Source organism: Caretta caretta, chromosome 5 (genome assembly GCF_965140235.1).
Source record: "Caretta caretta isolate rCarCar2 chromosome 5, rCarCar1.hap1, whole genome shotgun sequence".
NCBI classification, from domain to species: Eukaryota; Metazoa; Chordata; order Testudines; family Cheloniidae; genus Caretta; species Caretta caretta.
The window spans coordinates 69,864,152-69,882,872 of record NC_134210.1 but is presented as its reverse complement, the minus strand read 5'-3'; the positions used below and the strand labels follow the sequence as shown (position 1 = coordinate 69,882,872).

The window sequence follows — 18,721 nt, the reverse complement described above, 5'->3', positions numbered from 1 at the left end:
TACAAAACACTACATATTAAAGCAAAAGTATATAAACCACAAAAAGATAACAGTGATGGAAACAAAATTTAAAAAATATTTTATAACCCGAAATGGCTGAATTTGGTAAGGACAACCACCCATTGTATAAACGCTATTACCAAGTTCATTTAAAAAAAAAAAAAAGGTAAGGAACCAGGAAACACCATTACTATCATCACAACTGTCAGATATCTGCAAAAAGTACAAAATTTTTCAGGGGAAAAAAAGAGTGCATTGAATCTGAGGAGCAGCAGAGCCTATTTCAAGGTACAGTTCATTCACATACTGGTCCAAATAGGACAGTGTCCTCCCAGTGACTAAAACATGGCGTCAAAATGTGAGAAGTAAGGGTTTATCTACTAATTTTTGTTTTCCTACCTCAGATCATTAAACTTTATATTACTGCTCTTTACACTTATGGATACCTGACTTGGTTTTAGTCTGACAAAAGCCATTAACTCTGTTGGGATTTTGGGGTTTTCTTGAGTCTCTATCTCTTCTCTTTTCCATCTTCTCTGTCTTACTCTTCCTACTTCATTGGACTTTGAGCTTTTCTCTCTGTTTTTCTTTCACCCTCTCTACACTCTGCCCCTATACTACATCTCTATCCTTCCCTCGTCCTTTTCTTATCCATCTCCCAAAGGTACTAGAGCACTACACGAGAAAAGCTGCAAAGTTCTGGCTTTGGTTACATAAGAGTTGCCTGGTCACACAATGGTGACTCTCCTTTCTTCCAGCTGCTAAATTCCTTTAAAAACAACTAAGAAAAATACATTAAATGCTTTTCTAATACTGGAGGAACTATTGCTGTTGTCACAGTTATGTGCTTACAAATGGGTAGGGGAAGTGGTCTGTATGACAGTAAATGGCAGGGGAGCTATCCAGCAGACAGCAGCCCGTGCAATGAAAAACTATGAGAATCTCTACATTAGATTCTGGCAGCAGATCTACAGTTGAAACCTCAGCTGCATCCAGTAAGTTGTTTGTGGCTCCTCTATTCTGGGGCTATTCCAGCATTCGTATCTTCACCACAGTTTGGAAAAGTCTTCAAGCTCTCTAAGGTACATTAGGATTGAAAGAGTATGTCTACGCTGCATCCAGGAGGTGTGATTCCCGGTGTGGATAGACAGACACGTGCTAGCTCTGTTCAAGTTGGCGTGCAACATCCTCGCTGATATTTCAATGCACTAATTTGAGCAATGCTAGCGTGAGTCTGTCTACCCATGCTAGGAATTACACCTCCCAACTGCAGTGTAGACATATCCTAACTCCAAGAGGCTATTACACTGACTGAGTTTTCTGGAATACAGAACAATCTGACCAAGGCCCAAAATACTTGCTATACTGCTGTGCCAGGAGAAATAGGAAAGAGTTGCAAAGGGCTTATACACCATCTCTACACAAGCCAAGAATTACCCCATACTGAAAGAATCCTCAGTTGCCTACTTAAAGCAGCTTTCTGGCCTCTTTGCAATACCATCACTCAGAGTCTCATTCTGAACGGTATCATTTCTTTTCTCTGTTGGTAGCAGCACTACTAGCAGTTCCCAAATGTTCTGAGATAAAAGCTCAGCCAAGCATCCCTTAAGGCTTCAGAGTAGAGTACTAAATAAGACACTGACTTTTTAATCACCTGTATCCCCTCCTATCAGAGACTAGGCAAACCCCATGGATAAAGACCTTGAAAACGGTAAGACAGCTACATACTAACAAATGCATGATAATTAACCTGAGCTTTACTAAACTCCTGGGTGTTTGAGGAAGTACAAGGTTTCTCTGCTACTTTCTCCGAAGGGCACTAAAAAAAAATAAAAGGTTTTCTTTGGTTATGCATGACAGTAACTATATTTCCCCCTCACTAACTGTGGACATTTACTGTTATGATAATACTGCATTTAAACCAAGGTATGTCTATTTATTTATTTATTTTTGCTTATAGCTTGTCGAAACAATGAAAATATATACTCGGAAAGCAAGCAGCTAAAATGATGTGTTCTATAATGAAATCAACACCATTGTTCTTCCAATTTTACTTCTACATGCTATGATTTAAAAATATTTGTATGGCTTTTAGTTTAAAAATATTATATTATATTGTTGTATAACACATCTGGCATATTATATACCATAATATACTTGACTGATTCGTAATATACCTGGAATACTGGGAAAAATGCACATTGAGTTTGAAATGCCAATGTTCTAACAGTTAATCTTCACATCAAGAAGCAGTGCCACATACAGGGCAGCAAGAAAAATATTAATGGCCAATAACTAGTTATTGTGGCAGTTAGCTACAAAATCAAAAAGGAAACTGTACCCATGCATGTATATGGTAACCATTACTAAAAGGTTGCATTAAATCATTAACTCACCACAACACATGACAAAAATACTTAAAGAGCGCAGCTGAAAGGATATGTTCTAATTTAGTAGGTCACTTGTGCAATGAGACACAGAACCTATACTAGGATACTATCCTTCTCTGGAGTGTTGTTAAGTTTCTTCATAGAGCTGCCCTTCTCTACTCCTCTCCCTACTCACTCACCAAGCATCATCATCTTCTCTGTCCATTCACACAATATTGTCACTAATTGGAACAAGAGCCTTCTCTGCAGCTCCAGCCATTTGGAACTGACTTCCTGTACCTCCCTGCTTCAATGGGCCTGATTCTGATCTCACACCAACATAATTCAACTGACATAAGCGTCGTTACTCCTGATTTACAGTGATAAAGGTCAGAATCAAGTCCATAGACTCTTAGTAAAATCCTGACTCCACTGAAACCAACAGAAGTTTTGCCATTAACTTCAATGGAGACCGGTTTCACTCTCAATTTCACTTCAAAATGCATCTACAATCTTAGTTTCTCTTTCGCCCTTTTTATTTATTATTTAGTAATTTTATTTAGTAATTTAGTAATAATTATTTATTATTTAGTAATCATTCTCTAAAATGGTTTGGGATACACTTTTTATGGAACATGCCATAAAAAATAAAGTTGTATTGAATAATACTGATACGAACGAGGCAAAGGTAGTGGCATAACTATACAAAGGCTGGAGGGAAATACACATGCTCCAGAGTATCTTACTGTAATTATGAACATATGAAAAATATTGTATTGTTATGCCAATTACAACAGCTTTATATCTTAAAAACATGATTAATCATATAATGTAGAAACTTCATCTCTTTCTGGTAAAGATTTGTTCCCTTTAAGTGTAGTGCTGATCCAGTTCAGCTTTAGATGTGTCAAGCAATGCAACTTCCACCATTTTCCTGGGGAAATTATCCCACAAGCTAATATATCTAAAGGCTTGTCTACATGACAGATTATGTTGGTATAATTTATGTCACCCAGGGTATGAATAAGCCACCCCCGTGAGCGACATAATTTACACCGACCTAAGCCCCAATGTGGACAATGCTGTGGTGGCAGAAAAGCTGTGTCCCGCCAGCACAAAGCATCTTCACCAGATGCACTACAGCAGCGCAGCTGTGCCGCTATAGTGCTTCTAGCGTAGACTAAGCCCTCACTTTCAAGAAGTTTTTTCCACTATTGAACCTAAAAATTCCCTATCTTAATTTCATCCCATTACTGCTATTTACAGCCTTGTTTGGACCACCCTAAATAATTCCTCCTCTCTTTATGATTTATACTCTTCAAATACATATAGACATTTTGCCTCCTCTCCCCCACATCTATTTCAATTATTTTTAGCTTAACTACACCTTTCATGGTTGCTTGGTAATGATACAATACTGACTATTGAGAAGGCCCATTCATACCACACCCCTCTTTCGTAAGAAGTTTCCTTTTGGGCTGAAACTTCAGGTGACAGACCTCACCCCGAAGATGAATTTTTTTTGTAAGTTCTAGTGAGCTTTATTTGGACCTTATTTGAGTTTTTGGAGCAATAACTTACTCTTCGCTCAGCTAAGTTTTGGAAGGGAAATGTTTTTAAAATAAAGTTAGACATTAAGTGAAATAGAGAAAATGCTAAATTGCATACAAGTTTTTTAGCATATGCTTCAAAATAGATCAGCAAGCGTCACACAATTTGTTTTTCTTTTCGTCCTCTTATTTTTATTTTTTAAACTGTCTTAATGCATCCACGCCTCAGAAAACTTCCTTTGCTGCTTAGGGGCCTGCTCCAAAGCCTATTAAACAAATGCGAAGGCACCCATTGACTTAAACGGACTTTGGATCAGGCACTAGAACACCAGATGTCCCAAAGAGTGCCTCAAAAATCAATACATAAGTCAAAGAGCTCCTTCATGTATCAATATCCCTAATAACTGTTTTTAGTAAGGGGTGCAAATGCATTGAGGTGGCATACAAGGAATGCACAATACCACCAGGTTCACCAGGGAATACCACAATGCACCAGACCGTCAATCAGTCGATAAATTAATGCTTTACAAAAATGAACTTTTTCCGGTGTGACAATGACCCCGGAGCAATGGAAGAGACATTTGATACATCTTTTGTAAGAGTGCACTAAATAAAAGTCGTTCTGACTCATACTGTTATTTCATGGTATTATCATGTCTACTGACCAGTCAGAATTTAGGATTTTTAATGCTATTTTAATATAATATTTTCCATGTAGGTTGAAGTGTGTTGTAGTGTTAAAAAAAAATCCTATCCGGGTTGCAAAAAGCGGGACAATGTAACACCCCATTGTCAATACTACTTACTGATGAAGAGCCCAGCATGGATTTTGGAGATCTTATCATTCCAGCTATGGAGTGACGAATAGTATCAAACCTGGACACCTTATCCTTCTTATCCTAGGTTGGGGGGGAGAAAAAGAATATCAGCAACAAAAATAAACTATACAACACCGATTTCTGAGTATATATAATCTGACGTACTTTTTCTGTTTTGGTTAAATATAAACAGATATAAACTAGCATAGCTGCACAAACTTCAGAGTTATGCCATTTTATGTCAGCTGAGGATCTAGCCCACATTTTATAATATCAAATACTAAAGTTTTGAGTAATTATTTAAAAATAAAATTACTGTCAACCATGTAACAGATCTGAAATTCTGTAATAGTACAGTCAGGTCTCCCCTAGTTCTTTAGCTGCCCTAGAGTACGTAATTTTTAATAGGACAATTTTTTAAAAAAAAGAGTAGAACACCAAACTCTGCAAGTAGCTTTTTTGTATGTATCTCACTCAATTTTTACCTCCGCTGTCCTTCCTTTATTAACCTTTCCTGCTCTGTATACACTGAGTGCAGCCTGAGGTGCACACAGAACAAAGATGTAGAATATACAAAATTCTACAAAATCCCAAAAATGGGAACAAAAAGTGAGACAAATGCGGGAGGGGGATGTGGGAAATGGGTGGAGTGTGTCCATCCAGTACACTGAATGAAGTATGAGTCCTGTAGAAAAGTGGCTCTCAACCTTTCCAGACTACTGTACCCCTTGCAGGAGTCTTATTTGTCTTGCGTACCTCAAGTTTCACCTCACTTAAAAATTACTTGCTTACAAAATCAGACATAAAAATACACAAGTGTCACAGCACACTATTGCTGAAAAATTGCTGACTTTCTCATTTTTACCATATAATTATAAAATAAATTAACTGGAATATGAATATTGTACTTATATTTCATAATATATAGAGCAGTATAAACAAGTCATTGTCTGTATGAAATTTTAGTTTTTTTATGTAGCCCGTTGTAAAACAAAGCAAATATCGAAATGAGTTGTTGCACCCCCTGGAAGACCTCTGTGTACCCCCTGCTGTAGAACAAGTAATATACCGTAATGTAAGTAAAGACCTTATGATAATGCATATGCAGAAGGGGACCCAATTAAGGTAACATGGACTGTTTTAATCTGGCATTTCCTAACTTCTGAGTGCTTGACTTTTCAACTTTAATGTTTTTTTAAGGTAGAAAACATCATACAGAAAAACCCAATTCTTTTAAAAGAAAACTGGAAAAAAAGAAATTCCATCATATAGAACCATACTAATCAGCACATCAGCAGAGTCTGAATCTAGGAACTTTAAATCTCAACACAGAGCTCCATCACTTGAGCTAAAGGAGTAAATGATAGCAGAAGCATGGATGGAGATTTGGGGAGGGGGGCATAGAAGAGCATTGTACCCCCCAAAACTGTTTATCAGATATTTTCAAACTGTGGGGTGTGCCCACCTAGGGGGGTGCAGAAGAACAGGTGCCAGGTGGCTTGGGCCAGCCCGACACAGCGGGGCTCAGGGAGAGAACGCCATCTCCACCCCAACTCACTCATTAACTACACTGTAATTTAAGTATCACTAACAATCAGTAAACCCAGAAGTTAGGCCTATACTTAATAATAATAATAGTAAGTTCCATGACCTCCCCAAATATAGAAGTGAAACTACACCTATGAGCAGAAGTAGGCTATTATTGTCTCTATCAACCAATCACTAGAGAGGGATGTGATGCACACTTTGCTGGCAGCATACACAACTATTTGCTCGACAACAGTGAAACATCAAGATCATGGGTGGAGAGTAAAAAAATCGTTTGGAGGGGCTGGGTCCGGCTCTATCCCGGCCCAGCGTTGAGGGGAGATCCGAGGGAGGGAGGGTTTGGAGAGCAAGACAGTCCCACATGAACCCCGGACAGCAATGGCTCCTGTCTCACAGAGGTTGCAGACTGAGCCTGCCTGTCCCCACATAGACCCCGAGCAGTGGCAGATCCTGTCCAGGATTTGAAAAATAAGTCTGCCCAGCTCTGCACTCATTTCAAGCAGCAGTGGCTCTGCTCCTGTCCTCTGGGTCTGGGCCAGTGAGGTTGGAGGGTGAACCTGCCCAGCCCCACACTCACTCTGGCTCCGTCCTGCCGCACAGTGCTGGGTCGAGGGTTGGAGAGTGAGCCCAGGCAGTGGTGGCTCCATTCTGTCCCTTGGTGCTTCTCTGGGCCCAGCATCCCACTCTGGCCACTAGGAAGAGGCTCAAAGAGCTCACCACAGCATGTGGCACATGCCAAGGCTTTGGCTTTGCATGCAAAGGCAAGTGTGCGCACCAAGGAATGGGGGCAGTTCAGCAACTGCTGAGCTAGCAGGTAGATAAATTTGATGGGGGGTAGAGGTCTGAGCCCCCTGTAGAACTTAGCCCTAACCACTCGGCAACTATAATTAGGAGTCAGGACCCTTGCGTTCTGTTACTGATTCTGGTGTTGATAGGGGTCTAGTAGTTACAGAAAGAGCAACCAAGTACACAGATTTTGCACATTTATTATGAAGGGCTGCGCAGTTGTGGATGCCACTTATGTCTGACATGTTAGAGGCCTGGGTTCGGATTCTTGTGCAGACTTTCAGTTACCCTGTCTGTTAAATGGATGGAGTGATACTGATTGCCTCCGAAGTTTAGGCCTTGCTCAATAAGCAATAATTTAAAGTGCACAAAAATCTGAATTCTCGTCAGTGCAAGAGCTGGGACTAGAATTCACGGTCCATCCTTGGCTCCTTCCATAAGCCAGAATGGCAACTGCACTTGTTCTGTCTGGAGCTCAATCTCTGTTGGGCCAAGGAGAATACTCAGTGCAGATGGACTATTCACCAAGCCAATAAAAAGCTTTAACAGATTACATGCTAATAGAAAAGTTTAGATATTTAAAACCCGGCTAAATTTGAGTGGACTTTCAAGAGGCCCACAAAAGCACTTCTCTATTCCCAGAACTACTGTCAAATTTCAAATTCTTGCACCATAGAGCAGAGGCACTACAGTGCTTCAAAGATTTTTCCTTATCTACACTCTGGGAAATAACTAAGCTGGTCTGATTAATCTTTTCTTTCTTATTATATTGAATTTTTTGGTTCTTCCCCAAAAACAGGGAGAACCAAAAGGACAAAAGAACAAAAAAGTAAAGGCAAGGGAAAGAATGGAAAAAAGAAAGAGAAAGGAAATAGAGCCACACCTCAGTTTCTGTCAGTCAGGAATTAATCAAAGGTTTCCACAAACTTAGATCAAATCTTTTCAAATTTGTCTGAAGTTCCTCTTCCCTTAAACATTACCCCTCTCTTTAGCTGCTAGGTCAGCCAAGTCACTGAACCAAGTTTCTATCCCGGAGGCAGTTTGCTCTTCCATCTAAGCAATATGAATCATTTGGCTATTGCTGATTTTTTTTTAAATAATTTAATTTAAGACAGAAAGCAAGCATGGAAAATTTCAGCCCAAACCGTTAAAATCTGGCAAAGTTACAACGAACTAATATAAGAGGCTTATAAACAAAAGTGTGAGGCAACCCTAATTTCAGCACTGCTTAGCATCCCCACACGATGTCAGTAATACCCCCAAATTTGTCATGGTCCATCTTTTCTCCCTGGCCTCTTAAACAGGGATGATAGGTTGGGCTGGTAGAAGAATACGTGGGACTCGGGTGAGGATTCTTTGGAGGAATTTTAATTAAATTGTATTATATCAATGTATTGGATCTTGAAGTAACAGGTCTATTAGGGTTTTTTGAAATTGTCTCAGAGATTTGGAACTGTAGAAGTTAAAAATTGACATAACTGAATAAATACATAAACAGTTATGCAACTTTAGCTTTTGCTGAAAGAGTTTTCTAAATGGTCAACAAAATGTAAAACCGGTAAGTAAGGTTAAGATTCTGTCTTGGGTATTTTTAGTAAATGTCAGGAACAGGTTGCAGTCAATAGACAAAAATTCACGGACGCCCATGACCTATCTATGACTTTTACTGAAAATACCCTGGGGAGGAGGAGGAAAATAGTTTTGCTGGGGTTTGAAGCAGCTCCAGCACCACCACTGCTTGTGCAGAGAAGGCTGACCACAGCTGCTCCAGGCACAGGGGGATGACCCAACCCCAGCTGGTGCTCTGGCGGGTTAGGAACTGCTGCCAGTCATCTGTTCCAGCTGCCCCAGGACTCACCACCAAGAAAGCTGTTCCAGTCGCTGCCCCTCGGTGGCCTCAGGGCTGACTGCCTGTCAGTTGTTCCCGTGGCCACCCGCCTGGCCACTGTTCAGTCAGCCCTGGGACTGGCCGACAGTCAGCTATTCCGGTGGCAGCTGCTCCAGTAGCCCTGGGGTTGAGCTGCTCCAGCCCTGTCGCAGACACAGTCATGGAGGTCCTGGAAAGTCACCAAATCCATGACCTCCATGACAGAATTGTATCCTTACCAATATGTAAATATTATCTACAGTGTATACCCACCATGGAAACTAAGGTACTACTGCAATTCAGCAAGTAAGCAATGCCTATTCTATTTGCTAGTTAAAATAAACAGTTATTCTTTTAACAACATTCTGCAACGTGTCCACAGTTTGCATTATAGCTGCATAAAAGCAGAATATCACCAAAAAGAAAAGGTGAAAGTTAAATAATCATGAGAATAATCATGAGGCAGATGGGGAACTTATAAAACAATGTAACTAACAGTTGTTCACCATGTTCCCAGTTACTCACAAACTGAGTGACTTTTCATTCCTTTTACCAGTCTCAAGTATACACAATACTGCACGTCATTTTAAGTTACAATCTGATAATACAACAGGCTGCCTTGAGTCCCTGGCAGGTCAATTCTATATCAATGGATTAAATGGCTACTTTAAAAAAATGCTCACTGCATTACCCTGGACACACTTAATTTTGTACTTAATTTTGCTTCCATGCTTGCCAGGGCTCGGAATGATCAGCTCATTTCAAGCACCTTAGGTAATGACACGATAAAGGGTCTTCTTCTGATAAACGAGTCATGGGGATTAGCAGTAGCTAAATGACTGCTTCTCATATCACAGAGGGGAAAAAACTGCAGAGAACAATGTGTACATTCTGATAAGTTTCCCACAAATAAATTCAAATAAACCCTTAATTCTACACTTACAGCAGATTTTCTAAAGACAACAACTAGAAAAGCCCTGGCAACATTAAGCTACAAGTAAGGTTCTATCTTTCACTAATGGCTTTCTCTTTGTTCTAAACTCTTTTTGCCAGGGGACCCGAATAAGGCTGATCTTATTTCCATAGGGGTATTAAATACACCAGATTCAGTGCAAACAGATGATGACACGTAAAAGTCAAAATGGGAGCAGAGACCTATAGGATCTCTGCCTAATGCACAGCAGTCAGTGACTATGCCATCTGGACTTCAGAACCTGACATCACCATAGAACCTACATAAGAAACATAAAGAAACAATGCATTTCAGAGTAAGAAACTCCTATTAGATAACACAGATATTAAAATGTAAACTTAAAACAGATAATTTGCTCACATTTGATAAACTGGAGAGGGTTCAGAGAAGAGCTACAAGAATGAATAAAGGATAAGAAAACACGCTTTATAGTGATGGATTCAAAGAGATCAATCTACTGAGTTTAACAAAGAGAAGATTAAGGGATGACTTGATTACAGTTTGCATGTATCTACATGTGCAACAAATATTTAATAATGGACTATTCAATCAAGCAGGAAAAATTATAACATGATCCAATGACTGGAACTTGAAGCTATACAATTTAGACTGCTAATAAGGTGTATATCTTTAACGGTGAAGATAATCAATCATTGGAACAATTCACCAAGGGTCAGGATACACACTCCATCACAGACCATTTTTAGATCACGATCGGATGTTTTTGCTCTAGGAATTATTTTGGGCAAGTTCTATGGCCTCTGTTATATAGTAAATCAGACTAGATCAGTAGACCTCTGCACGGACACAAAATTTAACAGATATTCCGGACCTCAGAGCTCTACCAGGAACAGCAGTGGTGAAAGAAGCAGCATGTCGGGCTACTGCTCACAGGAGCCAGCGCCCAGCCCGGGCAGCTCCTCCAGAGTGACTGTGCGACCCCCAGCCTTGTCCACTGGGCAGGCACAAGGCTCACCGGGGGCTGTCCCTGGTGAGGCTAGTGTGTGAAAGCAGCTCGCACACTGCCAGACAGGAGTCCCTTCCACACCACAGTCCGTGTCTCCTGTCTGGCAGCGTGCAAGCCACTTGCACACACTAGCATCACCAGCGAGCCTGGTGCCTGCCTTTCCAGCCAAACTTTCCATCCATTCCTTTCAATATAAGTCAATATGTTGACTTCTTCAGATTTCTGAGATAGTCTAAACTGGAAACAAAGGTTTTGAGGCTGTGCTATGACTTTTCCATCCGCCTGTAACCTACTTTCAGAACTGCAGAAATTCTTAACTATGTACATTGGATTAAAGTTTGCTAGAGGAAGGTCTTTGCAGAATAGGAACTCCATACCTTTATTTCGATAAGACTTTTTCCCTCCTCGTAATGTAAGATATTGTGGTTTTCCAACTAACCTAAGAGGTGCTTGTTTTAGAGATAAATTTCTAATTCCAGTAGCATTAGCCTCACTGGTCTCAACTCCTGCAAGGTTATGCTAGTGGAGCTTTCTGCCCCAGGGACAATCTTCCACAAAGGTGGATTAAGGAACTGATAGTGTTATGGTGCCTCCATAGGAAACGTGGAGTTCTGACACGGTTTCCGATTGTATAAACCTCAGCCAGACTCCTCCCTTCAGTTTTCTTTGCTTCCTCATCTCAAAAGCATGGAAGTTTCGCCTCAGCTCTCTCACTTTTACTTTCCTTATTCCTCTCTCCTGCCTGAAGACACAAAGAGGAGAGGAAAAGCAAGGAAAAGGGCAAGAAGCCTGAGGAGAGAACATAAAAGTTATGGTCTCTCTTCCCCGGAGGATCCTGCACATTCTTCTAGCAGTTTGTGGCTCTCTGGGCTAGTGAGATTTACAAAGATATGCTTCTGCATTTTATTGTACCCTTTTCTGGATTTTGCTGTTGTGAGTATAGAGCCTTTATGTGTTTTCTTTGTTTTGTTTTTTATCTTTTTTTTTCACGCTGGTTCTCAGTCATGGCTGTGACTCTCCTGCACACTTTCTCAAACTGGTCCAGGATAGAAAAAAATCGTTATTTTTCTGATTGCTCTATGTGGTCAGATTCTGTAGGCTCTCCTTCCTAGTGATAAAGCTGGAGGAAGAAGGGGATCTGGAGGATTTGATTGACTTCTTTTTGTGCTTCCTTTTTTAAAAATGGTTTCTTGTTCACAGCTTCATTTTGAACCAACACCATATGCAAGAGTTTTACCCCATACATAAAGCCAACAGCTATTCGAGCACTATTTGTTTGAACTGGGAAGACCTGGGAAAACCATCAACATCCAGCTCTGTTTGCTAGGGATAGTGAGATATGATGACAAAATTTGAAAGAAAAAAATTGCATTTGATTGATGAATTCTTTTGTATTCCCAGGCAACAGCTTGGAGAAATGAAAGTAGGAGAAAATAAAATGAAAACTAAAAACAAAGCTTCAAAGAAATACAGTCTTCCATACCAGCATAGGCCAAGAACGTAACCCCTTAGTAATCAAACTGCCATTCTTAACAAAAATACAAGATAAACACACCCCATAGGCTACAGATATGGTTAGTGATGAGCTGACAAAATCTTAACAGGTTCCCTCCTCACCCTACGAGAGGGTCGTTGCTCACCCCCGCCCCCCGACACTCCTGCCCCATCCAACCTGCTGCATTCCTTGACGCCACCCCCCCCCAGGACTCTGCCCCATCAACCCCCCTCCCCTGTCTGCCCCCACAACCGGGCAGGAGGGTCTCGTGGACCACTGTAGTGGGTGTCCACCCCACCCTAAGAGCCAGAGGGACCTGCCGGGGGCAGAGGTGGGGAGTCCCAGTGGTGCTAACCTGGGGCAGCTCCCAGGAAGCATCCAGCAGGTCCTCTGGCTCCTAGGGGCGGGGTAGTGTAGCTAGGGGGGGAGCAGGGGGAACAGCTGCCCCCCCCATTGATCATGTCAAAAGCGGCACCTTAGGCGCTGGAGCAACCACAGTGAAAATTTGGTGGGTGCAGAGCACCCACCGGCAGCACCCCGCCCACACCCGGCCCCAGCTCACCTCACCTCCGCTCCGCCCCTCAACGCACTGCCCCGCTCTGCTTCTCCGTGTCCCCCACCCCTGCTTCCCGCGAATCAGCTGTTCAGTGGGAAGCCAGGGAGGGCTGAGAAGGAGGCGGTGGCTTCCCACTCAGACCAAGGGTGACGAATGGTGATCTGGGATGGGGAGCAGTTCTCCTGTGTGCCCCCCACCCCGGGTTACCTGCTGCAGCGTGGGCGGCCCTCCTCGCACCCCCCCCGCCTCAGCTCACCTCCGCCTCCCTGGGCCTGAGTGTGAAGCCACTGCCTACTTCTCAGCCAGCCCCGGCTTCCCGCGCAAACATCTAGGGGTGCACAAGTGATAACATGCTAGCAGAGCCAAAGCTGTAGTTGTGGCTATGAAGTAGCTCTCTTGTAACTCTTTGGCCTGTGAAGTGGGGGTGCTAGGAAAAAAAAGCTACCTCCTTCATCAAACAAGGGATTATAATGTCATTTATCTGGAGCTAAATCCTGAAGATCTTTTGCAGTTATTATATTCAGGCAAACTACCACACACTTTAGCAAAAGTTCTGTCTGAATAAAACAAAAATGAGAAAGATTTCAGAGTTTAACCCTTCAGTGACTTTTTTTCTAGTGCCCATCACCATAACAATTGTATAGAAAATTACAACATTTTAATTAGACTACCAAGGGAATTTTTTTCAAATTAAGAGCATTGTCAGCCAAATGTCACCTTTGACTTTGAAATTATCAAAAATTTGAGACCAACCCCCCTAAATTTGTTTGATCTTTTTAGATTTAAGGCGGTAATAGCAACTTTTAAGGTGATGTGCCAAAGATTTTTTTAAAATTGTGTTTTGCCTTGTTTTGTTTCTTATTATATATAATATATAAAAAAAAATTAAAGGGTAGGTTTTTTTTTAAATTAAATGAGCATTACCGGAGACTAGATAATGTCAAGTCTGATCTTCTCTGATTTTATTGGAAAACTTCTCAAAGGGAGAGGGTATTTGTGAGCTATCACCTCTTAACTAAACGAAGACACCTTGGCCAACATCCTTGGCCTCCATCTGCTGCTTTACAGTACTCAGGAAGCATAAAGCAGCCAGAAAGCTGCCTTAAGTGGGGTACTGGGGATTCACCTTGGAATTCACTAAGAAATCCCTGCTTGACATAAACCTGGCATAGTCAACTCCATGTCACCTGTTCCCATTGTCCCTCCTGCCTCCAGACACACACACGCAAGCAAAGGGGTGTTTCCAATGAGGGTGGAGCAATTTAAATCAATGCAATCTAAAGAACTGATTTAAATCAGGTTGAGGCTTTGTAAAACTAATTTGAAATTTGTGCTACTGCAAATTCAGATTAAAATTTACAATGATACACTTTAAATTATTAATGATATTTTCTTAAATGCCACTGAATTTACCTGAATTTTATGAAACTACTATAGGCAAAACACAAAATATTTAGGTGTTTTTGAATATCCCACTCTTAGGTGCCTAAATAAGCCCTTATTTTGGCATCTAAGGGTGGGATATTCAAAAACACCTAAATAACTTAGTAGAACAAGTCCCGTTGACTTCAGACTGCCATTCTGATGACATCTCTATCGCTGAATGCATTTCAAGCTGTCAGTGTGTCAAAGCTTAATATATTGAAAGGTGGTTTTGGTTACAAATATAACACAAGCTGTTTGCATACCACTTTTATCTTGAGTTTGTAATGTCATCACAGTAAAGACAGTAATGAGGCCCCAGACTTGTCTTTTTCAGCCCAGGTGAACATTTTAAGTATGAAATTTCTTTTTAGATCAATCTCTATGTAAAAAACAAATTCTATTAGAAATTAAGAAAATAAAGAGACAAGTTATAAAGCATCCAATTTAGCAATTTAAAACTAAAAATTGGAAAGAAAGAACTAAACACATAAAAAATCTTATTTAATTAAAAACATTTTTTAATCATTTAAATAGAATACTGAAAATATATATATATATATATATATATATATATACTTAAAGTTGGTCTATATTGCAAAAGACAAACCAGAAAAAAACCGTTAAAAACCCCAACCCTGCAGTAGAGAGTCTTTGATGGGATCCCCAGATACAGCCTGGAACTCACTGTGCTTCTTTAACTCTCTAGCCTGGGTTGTGTCACACAAACATATTATAATCATATCACAGTAGTGAATATAGGGGTTCCAGTGCACTCTTTTGAGATACAGAGTGTCGCAGAGTCTCAGAGCCAAAGTAAACTGACTCAGGCTAGCACTATGAAGCTAAAAATAGCAGTGTAAATGTTTCCACTTGGGCTGGAGCCTGGGCTGTGAAACCCATCTAGGGGGGTGGGTCTTAAAGCATGGTTCCAGCCTGAGCGGGAACATCTACCCTGCTACTTGAATTTAAAGTAGTGGAGAAAGCAAGCGAAATGGATGAATTCAAAAAGAAAATGCAAGAGGTTGTTCTTATGTTCTCACTTCTCTGGCTTCCCACACAGCATTACATCAAATTTAAGGTCTCACGCCTTATATTCAAATCACTCAATGATGCAGTCCCAGAATACCTAAAAGATCGCTGTAGCATTTAATTTCAGAAAGGGGAATTACACAAAAATGAGAAGGTTAGTTAAACAGAAATTAAAGGTTAATTGCCAAAAGTGAAATCTCTGCAAGCTGCGTGGAAACTTTTTAAAGACATCATAATAGAGGCTCAACAACCAGTGGGGCCACCGGATGATCAAGGTGCAAAAGGAGCACTCAAGGACGATAAGGCCATTGCGGAGAAACTAAATGAATTCTTTGCATCTGTCTTCACGGCTGAGGATGTGAGGGAGATTCCCAAACCTGAGCCATTCTTTTTAGGTGACAGTTCTGAGAAACTGTCCCAGATTGAGGTATCATTACAAGAGGTTTTGGAACAAATTGATAAATTAAACAGTAATAAATCAACAGGACCCGATGGTATTCACCCAAGAGTTCTGAAGGAACTCAAATGTGAAATTGCAGAACTACTAACTGTAGTCTGTAACCTATCATTTAAATCAGCTTCTGTACCAGATCACTGGAGGATAGCTAATGTGACACCAATTTTTAAATAGGGCTCCAGAGGTGATCCTGGCAATTACAGGCCTGCAAGCCTGACTTCAGTATTGGGCAAACTGGTTGAAACTATAATAAAGAACAATATTGTCAGATATATAGATTAACATAATTTGTTAAGGAAGAGTCAACATGGTTTTAGTAAAGGTAAATCATGCCTCCCCAATCTACTAGATTTCTTTGAGGGGGTCAACAAGCATGTGGACCAAGGGGATCCAGTGGATACAGTGTACTTAGATTTTCAGAAAGCCTTTGACGAGGTCCCTCACCAAAGGCTCTTAACCAAAGTAAGCTGCCACGGGATAAAAGGGAAGACGCTCTCATGGACTGGTAACTGGCTAAAAGACAGGAAACCAAGGGCAAGTATAACGGTCAGTTTCCAGAATGGATAGAGGTGAATAGTGGTGTCCCCAAGGGTCTGTTCTGGGACCAGTCCTATTCAACATATTCATAAATGATCTAGAAAAGGGGGTAAACAGCGAGGTTGCAAAATTGGCAGATGATACAAAATTACTAAAGATAGTTAAGTCCCAGGCAGACTGTGAAGAGCTACAAAAGGATCTCTCAAAACTGGGTGACTGTGCAAGAAAATGGCAGATGAAATTTAATGTTGATAAATGCAAAGTAATGCACATTGGAAAGCATAATCCCAACTATACATATAAAATGATGGGGTCTAAATTAGTTGTTACCACTCAAGAGAGAGATCTTGGAGTCATTGTGGATAGTTCTCTGAAAAAATCCACTCCATGTGCAGCAGCAGTCAAAAAAGCAAACAGAATATTGGGAATCATTAAGAAACGGATAGATAACAACACAGAAAATATCATGTTGCCTCTATATAAATCTATGGTACGCCCACATCTTGAATACTCTGTGCAGATGATGTCACCCCATCTCAAAAAAGATATATTGGAATCGGAAAAGGTTCAGAAAAGGGAAACAAAAATGAGTAGGGGTATGGAATGGCTTCCATATGAGGAGAGATTAATAAGACTGAAACTTTTCAGCTTGGAAAAGAGACAGCTCAGGGGAGATAGGATTGAGGTCTATAAAATCATGACTGGTGTAGAGAAATTAGATAAGGAAATGTTGTTTACTACTTCTCATAACACAAGAACTAGAGGTCACCAAATGAAATTAATAGCCAGCAGGTTTAAAACAAATAAAAGGAAGTATTTCTTCACACAATGCACACTCAACCTGTGGAACTCTTTGCCAGAGGATGTTGTAAAGGCCAAGACCATAACAGGGTTCAAAAAAGAACTAGATTAATGAATGGAGGATAGGTCCATCAATGGCTATTAGCCAGGATGGGCAGGAATGGTGTCCCTAGTCTCTGTTTGCCAGAAGCTGGGAATGAGCAACAGGGGATGGATCACTTGATGATTACTTGTTCTGTTCATTCCCTCTAAGGCACCTGGCACTGGCCACTGTCGGAAGACAGGATACTGGGCTAGATGGACCTTTGGTCTGACCCAGTAGGGCCATTCTTATGTTCTTCTGTTAAATACCTAAGACCAGAAGGTTTCTTTGCATTATTTTTATTTTAGCGGGGAGGCTGTTTAAAAAGAAGATTTTACAAAACTAAAATGAATTATAAAAGAATTATGAAAACATTTTTAATTTCAGTGAAAACCTCTTATTTATATATTCCTCTCCAGTACTGAAAGCGGAAGTACAACCAGCAGTGTACAAGTTACAACAGACTTATTGTAAATTTTTTTTTACAAGAACAGACCAGACTGGGACAGTAGAGAGATGCAACAACATGCATGTAAGGTCCCACAGTTACAATCAAACCCACTGGCACAGTTGTCATTTTAAGTACTGAAGCCTTCATTTTGGGGGAATATTTTTTTAGACTAGATAGCTATATATATGTTGACTTTGTAATTTTTCCTTTGCCAAAGCGTACAAAACTAGTAATGAAATTCCTGGTAATGTATACTAAGAAATGGGTTACTTGCCATACATAAATACCATATCATCTTAGTGATATTCTGAGAATGCTCCTTTTTATTTGGTTCCATCTCTTTAGAATAATAGATAATCAAAATGAATCTACAGTAGAACATGGCTTCCATTTACCACCCCTTTGACACACTGCACTTCATTTCCTAATCACAGCACAGCAGTCTTACCTCAGATCGTGAGGTGGACACCTAACTAGGAGGGCATATTTCTACAACCCCTATATTAATGAAAACATACTTGAGTCGTCCTATTAAATTCAGTGGGACTGTTTGTGTGAGTATGTACTACGGAATGTCAGCGAAAGCTGAAGAATCTAGCCTCATTTAACTTCTTAAAAATCAAATAAAAATAAAAGTTGACCCCTAAACTCCTCAAATGCTTTATTGTATCCAGACTGTACTATTTATGCTACTTTCAGACTGTTTAATTTATTATTAACAGTGTCTGTAGAACCTTCTAGTAATAAAATGCAAAATCATAAATTATATAAAACTGACCATAGTGTGCAACATTACAGAAGCACAGTACAATTTCCAAAAATATCAGCAGCTACGATGTCATTTTGTCAGAAGGAAAAAAAAAAAAGGACAAAAACTAAACCAAACTAAGATGTCTTGCACCATGCTCTGAAGTTTGCTACACTCAAGTCCTGGCAGACCAGTAAGTATAATGAATTCAAAAGCTAAGAAATTCATGAGTTAAATCCCCAACCTTGATCAGCAAGTGACT

The 18,721-nt window shown here is 40.4% G+C and overlaps 1 protein-coding gene across 6 annotated transcripts in view; it reads right to left on the bottom strand.

The window, feature by feature from the left end:
* The window catches only part of FER (FER tyrosine kinase), a 436,379-nt gene that overhangs the window by 246,658 nt on the left and 171,000 nt on the right, over window positions 1-18,721 (bottom strand). For all 6 annotated transcript variants that reach the window (XR_007356596.2, XM_048849501.2, XM_048849499.2 and 3 more), the window contains one exon: window positions 4,726-4,818. Coding sequence is in view for 5 of the 6 variants with exons in the window: in XM_048849501.2 (XP_048705458.1) it covers window positions 4,726-4,818 (93 nt within the window). In the remaining variant the exon portion in view is untranslated. The remainder of the gene's footprint in view (window positions 1-4,725; window positions 4,819-18,721) is intronic.